This window comes from Fukomys damarensis, unplaced genomic scaffold (genome assembly GCF_012274545.1).
Source record: "Fukomys damarensis isolate Sample0158 unplaced genomic scaffold, DMR_v1.0_HiC HiC_scaffold_23, whole genome shotgun sequence".
In the NCBI taxonomy this organism is placed as follows: Eukaryota; Metazoa; Chordata; class Mammalia; order Rodentia; family Bathyergidae; genus Fukomys; species Fukomys damarensis.
The window spans coordinates 25891127-25900826 of NW_022900935.1; the positions used below are offsets into that span (position 1 = coordinate 25891127).

The following is a 9700-nucleotide window of genomic DNA, read 5'->3' on the forward strand; positions in this document are numbered from 1 at the left end:
CCAGGCCTCGGGCGCCGCCATCTTGGGGAGGTGCGCGAGCCCTATGGTGGCGCTCTCGGACCGCCATCTTGAAAAGGTCAGCAGTTAGGACGGCTCCATAAGCAATATGGGGAAGTGTGGGAAGTGTGCTGAAGGACTGTTCAGTACATTAGCATATTTTTCAAGTCTCTGAGATGCTAATACTTTAGATATCATCATAGGCCGCCACTATACTTGGGTCTGGAGTGACTACAGGTACGTTTCTTAACAAAGTCTCCTCAGGGGCAAATACTAGTTCCCCCTATCTCCTGCCTCTATCAGGTAGTACATGCCAATCCGAGGGGGTGTTCGCGACTGGGACGAGTGTGCCGCACTTCCGGCCCGGTCGCCGGATATCCGCCAAGTGACCCTTACTAGTCCTTCTTGGTCTTGAAGTGGAATAGGTGCCGCTGTCGCTGCTAGTTTTGAGTCCAGGAACGTGGCCGGACATGGGACTGGAAGACGAGCAAAAGATGCTGACTGGATCCGGAGATCCTAAAGAGGTAAGGCAAGGCAGTCGACTCAACCCTGTTCACTGCCCTGAGGACCAGGACCGAACCCGCCAAAACATAACCCTATCTGGGTCTGCGGCCTGGGGTTTCCAAGGTCGGGAGAGCTGGTTCCCGCCACTTTTCTCCAGAATTGGACCAGCGTCTTTGGGTAGTTAGACAAGTACTACTTCTTTGGGCCTCGTTTCCCCTTTATGTGAATGTAGTAAAGATTTAACGAAAGCGAAAATGCTGTACCGACAAAACTGGTACGAGTAGTACAGTGCCTGTGTTTTCATTCAGTTAGGTTTTGTGAGGCTCTGGTTTGAGAGGTTTGTGGCGCAGACCATCGTTAGACCTTGGCCCAGCTCAGGTCAGGAATCACATCTGTGAAGGTTAATGAGTGCTTTATATATATTAATTCACGATGTCCCTGTGAGGTATTGAGTGTTAATATTGCCATTTTTACAGATGAGGCAACAAGCACAGAGAGGTAAGATATTTGAACACACGCAGCTCATAAAATGGTTTGACCCAGGCAGGCAGTGTGGTTCTCAGGACTCTTACCCACGGTGCTACACAGCTCTCCAAACTACTAGTTTTTTGTTCACTGTCTCATTTCCTATATACTCATTTGTCCTCTGCTCACTTCATGCTAGCCATTCTGGACATATGAGTTGAGAATAGTTGGAATCTTATTTGTCCCTTAATTTTTTCTAGTCTGTATAAATTTTCAAGAAGAAATGGAGTCAACCACAGAAAGTTCAATAAAGGCTTACCACAGCAGAAACACACACACACACACGCACACACACACGCGCACACACACACACACACACACACACACACACACACGTCTGCGTGGAGAAGTCCCAGACTGACCCGCTGGCGTTAAAAATAAAACGTTCGATTCCCAATACCAAAAAAAGAAATATACATTTAAAAAAACACACACACGAAGCAAAACTGTACATTTTGCCTCAAAAAAGAAAATAAACACACACAAAGAAAATAAGCTGCCAATTTCATCTATTTATTTATTTATTTTTGTATCTGGGATTGAACTAAATTGTCCTGTCAATTATAAAATTAAGGGAACTGGGGGGCTGGGGATTTAGCTCAGCGGTTCCACTGCCTCCCTTGCAAGTGCGAGGACCGGAGTTCGATCCCCGGTACCAAAAAAAATAAAAAAATAAGGGAACTGGGATATTTCCTGAAGGACTCATAATTCCTGGGGATTAAGTCTTTTCATTCAGTGTGACCTTGGTTTTTCTCATTGGTTGGAAATCTTTACATACTCTTAATTCCAGCACCTGGGAGGCTGAGACAGGAGCATCACCAGGTGTGGTCCAGCCTTATATTTGAGTTGGTAACACAAAACGTTTGTGTGATCATATCTCATACAATAAAGAGATCTCAGAAATTAAAAAAAAATTGTAACACAAAACGATCAGTTTTGTAGTATTGCAAGTAGAGAAATGGTATAAAGGATACTAATTTCTGGTTTCTTACCTCAGGCAGAGTGTGATTTTAGTGTTTGTTTTGGATTTTTTGGGGGGGTGGAAAGGGGTGTTGGACACTGAATGCTCAAACATACTGAGCACATGCTTTACCAGATTTATGCTCCCAGTCCTGCTTTTTAGTGTTTTGGTGGAAACATTTGCAGTATGAATTGTTTTGTTTTTGTACTGGGGATTGAACTGGGTCCTTGTGCTGGTGAGATAGGCTGCGGAACCACTGAGCTAAATCCCTAGCCTCAGTATGAATTTATTTTTTTTGGTTGTTTTTTTGAGACAGGGTCTTACTATGTAGTTGAGACTGACCTGGAACTCACTGTGTAGCCCAGGCTGGTCTTGAACTCACAGTGATCCTTCTGCCTCAGCCTCCTGAGTACTGGGATTACAGGCATGAGCCACCACACCCGGCAGTATGAATTTTTAATGAATTATTTAAAAGGTTTTAATAGAAAGTTTGCTTAATGAAAAACTAGAAGCTGTGCTTCTAGTTAAGCTCTGGCTTAACTAGAGTTTAGGTTTGGCCATTTTCATATTGCAAATTCAAGTTCAGAATCTGGAAAAAATTGTTTTTTCCTCTGAAGTTGGTTTGGGAAATAAAGGCTAAACTTAGCTATTTCTAGCAACACTGCACTTACCTAGAGTCTAGAACAAATATTTTAAGCTCTTTAGGGCCCATATGAATATCTGACAGCTTGAATTTATATGAGAGAATATTTAACTACTATGAGAAAATGTCTAACTACTGTTTGTTATGCCTAAACCAAGATTACTCCCTTAAGGGACTATTCCAATTAATCAAATCATAACAGATGTGAAGGTGCTTTATAAATTGTAGACTGTCACCAGGCATGGTTGCACACATCTGTAATTCTAGTACTTGAGAGACTGAGGTAGGAAGATTGCAAGTTCCAGGCCAGCCTGGGAAATTTAGCAAGACCTCTCAAAAATAAAGCCAAGTATGGTGATGTAAGCTTGTAATACCAGCTACTCAGGAGGCTGAGGCAGGAAGCTAAGGCTGAGGCTAGCTTAAGCAGCTTGGTGAGATCCTGTCTCAAAAAATTTTAAAAGGCTGGAATGTAACTCAGTGTAAAGGTCCTGGGTTCAGTGCTCATAACTCTAAGAATAAATGATAGACAGATAGGGGTAGGGATGTGCCTCAGCAGCAGAGCACTTACCTAGCAATAGAAAAGCTGGAGAACACAGCCTAGCACTGCCCATGGTGCCTGCCTAACATGTGCAAGGCTCTGTGTTATATCCCCAGCCCTACAAAAAACAAAACTATAGATTGCCATAGATTCTTGCTCATGAAAGTAAGACAACAGTGTCCGTTTTGAAGTATTATTGGGGTATATCAGGTATTGTAAGGTGACAGACATGGAGACAACTGCCTTTGAAAGGAGGATTTATTACTTAAGAGCTTCTGAAGGCATGTCATACAATGGAGGGCTGTGTGGAGTAGTGAGCAGAAGGAATCAGAAAGCGTAGCTCCAAGTCTTGGTTTCTGTGGAAGAAATGGATGAAGCAGGGTAGGCTAGCTCCATCAAATTTAAGATTAGAGCATTTGAGTAATTTGGTGAGCTTTGGTTTGTAAGGTATGTCCATAGTTTTCCTATGTTTATCCCTGGGGTAGTTTAGGCAAAGGGAAATAGGGGTTTGGTATATGATGAGACTTACATAAAAGTGGTTGGCCACATGGGTTTGTATTGCATATGGAAGGTGGGCTTCCGGGCAAGTTGTGTGCTATCTATGATAACTAGCCCTGCAGGATTAGCTCTATGCTAATATGTCAAAATGTCATAAAATACAGAAAATAAAATGACATGATTAACATCCTGTTCTCAATATTTGTAATGTGAATATGATTGGGGAAATGTGTCATGAAGCTGCTGCTGACATTAATTTTGTTTTCCTTTTTTTTCTTTGTTTTTTGTAGGAAGAAGAAGAAGAAGAAGAAGAAGAGGAAGAATTAGAGGTAAGAGCTATCTCAGATTTAGAACACACAGTAAAAGCAAGAATTTTGAGCTTCATGAAACTAAGCATCTTAAAGAGTCTTTATTTGATGCCTTCAGAAAGTGAGGGTGGGATAAGCCTTTAAGACTTTCTAGCTGGGCATAGTGGTTCACACTTGTAGTCCCAGCAGTCAAGAGGCTGAGGCAGGACGATCATTGAGAGTTGAAGGCCAAGTCTCAGCCACATAGCAAAACCTCGTCTCAAAAACAACAAAAACTTCTTGTGCATTGAAATGTTTGGATGTGAGAGTCTGGTAAGCTGCATCATATCTGGGGTTGAGACTTCTTCAGCATACCAGAGAACAAAGAGCATTTTGAGTGCCTGGTTGGTGTTCCTTCATCTGCTATTTTTGGTTTAAGGAACTCAGACTGGCACAGTGGCACACACCTGTAATCCCAGCTATTTATGAAGCTCAGGCAGGAGGACAGCAAATTGGAGGCTAGCCTGAGCAACTTATCAAGACCTTGTTTCAAAATAGAAAAGGGCTGGGCCAGGGATTTCGCTCAGTGGCAGGCCATGCCTGCCTTGTAAATCCAAGGTCCCGAGAGTTCAATCCCTAGTACCAAAAAAAAAAAAAGAAAGGGGCTGGGTATGTAGTTTAGTGGTGGAATGCTTGCCTAACCAGTATTATCAAAAACAGAGAGAGAGCTCTGGATGGAATGCTTCTTAGATAGTCCTCAGTTAGCACTGCCTTTCTAGCTGGGTGGGTGGGGTACAATAGACTTGGTTTTTAGACAAGGGAAATTGAAGTTTTAGACATGATGTATTCCATAATGCTATGTTAATAAGGCCTCCAGTAGATCTTCAAGTTTGGCCACGTTTTCTTTACCACCTTGTTTTTTCAAACAGGACTGAGGCTTTCAGTATACACTGACAACCTTGGAAAGCAGGAATGTGAAACCTTTCCCTCACACTTAGTATCAGAATTGACTGGGAAAGCAACTCTGCCATTTCTGGCTGCAGTGTGGCTCTGCCTGCTGACTTTCTACATGGTAACTCAGAGGCAGCACTTTGGTTTGGTGACTGTGTTAATCAAAACATATGATTGGTGGGTCTTCCCTACAGCTTTTATTTTGTTCCTTTTGTTTATGATTCAGGATCCCCTAACAACAGTGAGAGAACAATGTGAGCAGCTGGAGAAATGTGTAAAGGCACGGGAGCGGCTGGAGCTCTGTGATGAACGTGTCTCTTCCCGATCACAGACCGAAGAGGATTGCACAGAGGAGCTCTTTGATTTCTTGCATGCAAGGGACCACTGTGTAAGTCAGTCCAGCGTTGAGTAGTGAAAGTTTACAGTGGCCAGAGAACACTTGACACTCTTTCTGTGCTGGGGTGGGCCCTTTAGTAAATATTTACTGTGGACTTGTCATGTCATATTAATTACATAAGTAATCTTGTCTAAACTTTGTCACTTCCTCTGGAGGTGGATATCATTATTCCCATTTTACAGATAGAAATAGACTCGGGAAAAAAAAGACATCCTGACTTGCACTGCTGAACAGGGAAGCTGAATTTTGTTCCCTTTTTATTTTGTATTGCTCAGGAGCAAACCAGGGCCTCATGCTATGCAAGCATAATGTGACATAGTTTTCCACAAAGGTTTTTTTTTAAGCAAATAACTTTTCATACAATACAAATTAAAAATATGTGCCGGGCGTGGTAGCGCACACCTGTAATCCCAGCACTCGGGAGGTTGAGGCAGGAGGATCTCTGTGAGTTCGAGACCAGCCTGGGCTACATAGTGAGTTCCAGGACAGTCTCAATTACATAGTGAGACCCTGTCTCAAAAAACAAAAACAAAAAAAAAATTAAAAATATCCTGTTTGATAGGGTGCTTTGGTTGAAACTGATTCAGAACCAAGCATGATGACAAATGCCTATAATCCCACTACTTAACTGGCTGAAGTAGGAGAATCATAAGTCTGAGACCCTATCTCAAAATTTTATTATTATTATTTATGTATGTATTTATTTATTTTTAGTACCAGGGATCAAACTCAGGTCCTTGTACTTGTGAGGCAGGCAGTAGAACCACTGAGCCAAATCCCCGGCTCTATCTCAAAATTTTAAAAAGGAGGGGCTGGGGATGTAGCTCAGCAGTTCCTGAGTTCATATTCTGGAACTGCGAAAAACAAAACCACAACAACAAAAACTGATTGAGTAGCCAGTAAATAAAGTGCATGAGAAGATGGGGTATAGTCAGTAGTAGAGTGCATGCTTAACATCTGAGTTACCATGTAGAAAGCCTGGGTTTGATCCCCAGTGCCAAAAAAAAAAGTTCAGCATCATTATCCATCAGGAAATGCAAATCACGTCACCACAAGAGAGCATGTGTGAAGTTCCAGGTTTGATCCTAAGCACTACACACACACAAAGTGACAAATAACAAATGTTGGAGAGAATGTGGAGAAATTGGAAACCACATATACTGCTGGAGGGAATATAAATTGGTATAGCCACTGTGAAAAAGTCTGGCATTTCCTCAAAAGGTTAAGTACATATAGATTTAACATGTGACATTCCCATGTCACCTTAACAGGTGCAAATTCCCTATGATGAGTGTTAGTGTTATGTATGCCTAAAATGTATGAATAAATGTTTTGCTATAAAAAAAAAATGACCATCCATTTTTTATTATATTCCCAAAATTTGGGAATAAAGATTCAAACCATGTTCATAGCAATATTAGTTATAACAGCCAGAAGGTAGAAATAGCCTCAGTATCCATGAGGGGATGAATGGGTAAACGAAATGTGCCATATGTGTGTGTGTGTTTGTGTGTGTGCCATATGTGTATGCACAATGGGATATTATTCAGCCTTTCAAAAGAAGGAAACTGACACATGCTACAATGTGGATAATTGTTGACATGCTGAATGAAATAAGTCACAAAGCACAAATTTTGCATCTTTCCATAAGGTATCTAGAATAGCAACATTCAGAGGGATAGAAAGAATTATAGTCAGGAGCTAGAGGGAGAGGAAATGGAGACCTACAGTTTATTGAGTTTCAATTTGGAAAAAGAAAAAGGTTTCAGGGATTGATAGTAGCAGAACAAAGCATATACTTAATGCCACTGAAATGAAGTTATAAAATGATCAAGGTGTTAAGTTTAATGTACCAAAAAAAAAGGTAAAAATGAAATACATACATGCCGGGCATGGCGGCACACGCCTGTAATCCCAGCACTCAGGAGACTGAGGCAGGAGGATCACTGTGAGTTCGAGACCAGCCTGGGTTACATAGTGATTTCCAGGTCAGTCTCAACTACATAGTGAGACCCTGTCTCAAAACAATAACAACAACAAAAAACAACAACAAAAAAAACTTCAGTGTGAAGGTCCTGGGTTGAATCCTCAGTACTGTACTGTAAAATCAAAAAACATGCTACATGCCAAGTGGCATAAGCCAGGCATAGAGGCATACATATTGTATGATTCTAGTTTTGTTTTGTTTTATTTTGAGACAGGGTCTCACTATGTAGTTGAGACTGACCTGGAACTCACTATGTAGCCCAGGCTGGTCTCAAACTCACAGCGATCCTCCTGCCTCAGCCTCCCGAGTACTGGGATTACAGGTGTGTACCACCACACCCGGTTTTGATTCTGGTATTTATATGAAATATCTAAAATAGGCTAGTCATGATCTATTCCCTTGTTACATTCCCTCCTAGTATGTTCTGCCTCCCATTTTATAATCATTCAGCAAATATTTTAAATACTTTTATGAGCTGAACTCTAGCGTAGGATATGGGAGTGAGATAAACATAGTCCTTCCCTTCACTGAATTTATGCACCAGCATAGAAAGCAGAAGTAGAACAATTGTTAAACTGTAACCAACTTCTAGATGGCATTCACTGACACCCCCAACCCCCTTTCACACCCTCCTCCCATTTTATTTTGCAACATTTACTACTATCAGAAGTTACCTTATTTTTATTGTTTCTTGGCCTTTTGTCTAAGTGTAGTGTCTATACATATCAGTTTAGTATCTGACACCTTGTCTATTTCAAGACAATAGATTAAAAGGATTTTTGGAGCAAGGAGATGGAATAGGAGCTTGCACTGTCCACTTCACACATTGACCTGGTACTACATTACCTCCAGGAATGGTGCACCATATCCCCGCCCCCCAAAGAAAAGAAGTGACCTTATTTGTGTGTTTATTATATTTGTCTTATTCATTTCTAAGTCCTTTAAGCAACAGAGATACTGTCTCTTTTTTTTGGTACCGGGGATCAAACTCAGGACCTTGCATTTACGAGGCAGGCGTGGCACCACTGAGCTAAATCTCCATCCCTATCCCCTGATACTGTTATAGTTAAAATTTTCAGATTTTAGAACAGTACCTGGTGTAGAGACTTAATATGTAATGTTAGCTGTGTGTGGTAGGGTATATGTGTAATAATCCCAGCCCTCTATAAGGCTGAGCAGGATGATTGTAAGTTCCAGTCCAGCCTGCTCAATTAGGGAGACCTTGTCTCAAAATAAAAAAGGGCTAGAGGTGTAGCTTAGTGTGAAGGCCCTTGGTTCAATTCCCAGTAGTGCCAAAAACAACCTTTTGCCAGGGATTTAGCTCAGTTGTGCCACTGCCTGCCTCGCAAATGCCAGGTCCTGAGTTCGATCCCTGGTACCAAAAAACAAAACGAAACAAAAAACCTTTTAATTTAAAAAAAAGTAATGTTGATATCACTGATGAGAGGTACCAGTTTTTGTGAGAAAGACAGTACAGATTGGTGTGTGATAGGGGCTTATTTAGGAAAAGCTTATGGGAAAAGTAAGTTTTAAATGAATAAAAAATGAGAAGAGTAGAACAATTTCGGATAGAAGGGATACATTTAGGTAACTAAGGGGAGTTCACTGGGGCTCAAATGCAGCATGGGTGTATAAGAAAGGGTGTGGTGAAGAAGGATGCAGTACTGTTGTAGGTCTATGATTGATTTTTTTTTTTTCCCTTGGTACCAGGGATCAAACTCAGGACCTTGTGCTTGCAAGGCAGGCACAGCACCACTGAGCTAAGTCCCTGGCCCAGTTGATTGATTTTGAGACAGGATCTCATGTAGTTCAAGTAGGTCTTGAACTCATTATTACATAGCCGAGGCTGGCCTCCACTTCTCAGTAATCCTTCTGCCTCAGCCTCCCAGGTGTACCACCACACTTGTAGGTTATGAAGAACCTTGTAAGTAAGCCATGACAAGAAAGCTGCCAATTGATGACGTTCTGTTTTGTTTTTTCCCCATCTAGGTGGCCCACAAACTCTTCAATAGCTTGAAATAAGTGCTCAGCCTACATCACCAGGATATCAAGCTGTTTCCTTGTGGTTTTGAATGTGCCATTTGTTTCTAATTTGTGATAACTGTAAGTTTGTATGAACCTTGTGGATTTGGGTTTGGCAAATAGCTTAATGTAATTAGAACTGATTCCATCTTAATAAAATCCTGTTATCTGCAGCCCTGCCTCCTGATGTTTTTAATTTAGAACTTTCTCCTTCCCTCGCTTTGTTCCTCCTTCCCTCCTTCTGTTCTTTCTCTTTTCCCTTTCCTTCTTTTCTTCCTTTCTCTTTCTTCGTTCATTCTTTCCTCCTTCTTGTCTCTTTCCTTTTTATCTTTTTGCAGTGCTAGGAATTTATTTTCCCTTGCAGTTTGAGAATCAAACCCAGAGCCTCTT

General features: G+C 41.4%; 1 protein-coding gene and 1 non-coding gene across 3 annotated transcripts; both read left to right on the forward strand.

Moving 5' to 3' along the window:
- Window positions 1-346: 346 nt before the first annotated feature.
- Window positions 347-9483, forward strand: LOC104852503 (cytochrome b-c1 complex subunit 6, mitochondrial). 2 transcript variants are annotated; one of them, XM_010610213.3, is made up of 4 exons: window positions 347-521; window positions 3957-3995; window positions 5131-5292; window positions 9278-9483. In XM_010610213.3, the coding sequence occupies exons 1-4, from the start codon at window positions 468-470 to the stop codon at window positions 9308-9310; spliced, it is 288 nt and encodes a 95-aa protein (XP_010608515.1). In that variant the 5' UTR covers window positions 347-467; the 3' UTR covers window positions 9311-9483. The 2 variants fall into 2 exon arrangements, with proteins under 2 accessions (XP_010608515.1, XP_019060986.1); XM_019205441.2 differs by having other exon boundaries at window positions 348-521; window positions 3960-3995.
- On the forward strand, window positions 7972-8156 carry LOC117287440. Its single transcript, XR_004518752.1, has one exon. It is a non-coding gene; the product is annotated as a U2 spliceosomal RNA (small nuclear RNA).
- Window positions 9484-9700: the final 217 nt, after the last annotated feature.

What these genes read in the sequence shown, in the direction of transcription:
- LOC104852503 (XM_010610213.3), top strand. Translation starts at nt 468, where the DNA reads ATGGGACTGGAAGACGAGCAAAAGATGCTGACTGGATCCGGAGATCCT. An exon ending in GATCCGGAGATCCTAAAGAG is followed by an intron (nt 522 to 3,956) that starts GTAAGGCAAGGC and finishes TGTTTTTTGTAG; the next exon opens with GAAGAAGAAGAAGAAGAAGA. An exon ending in AAGAAGAGGAAGAATTAGAG is followed by an intron (nt 3,996 to 5,130) that starts GTAAGAGCTATC and finishes TTTATGATTCAG; the next exon opens with GATCCCCTAACAACAGTGAG.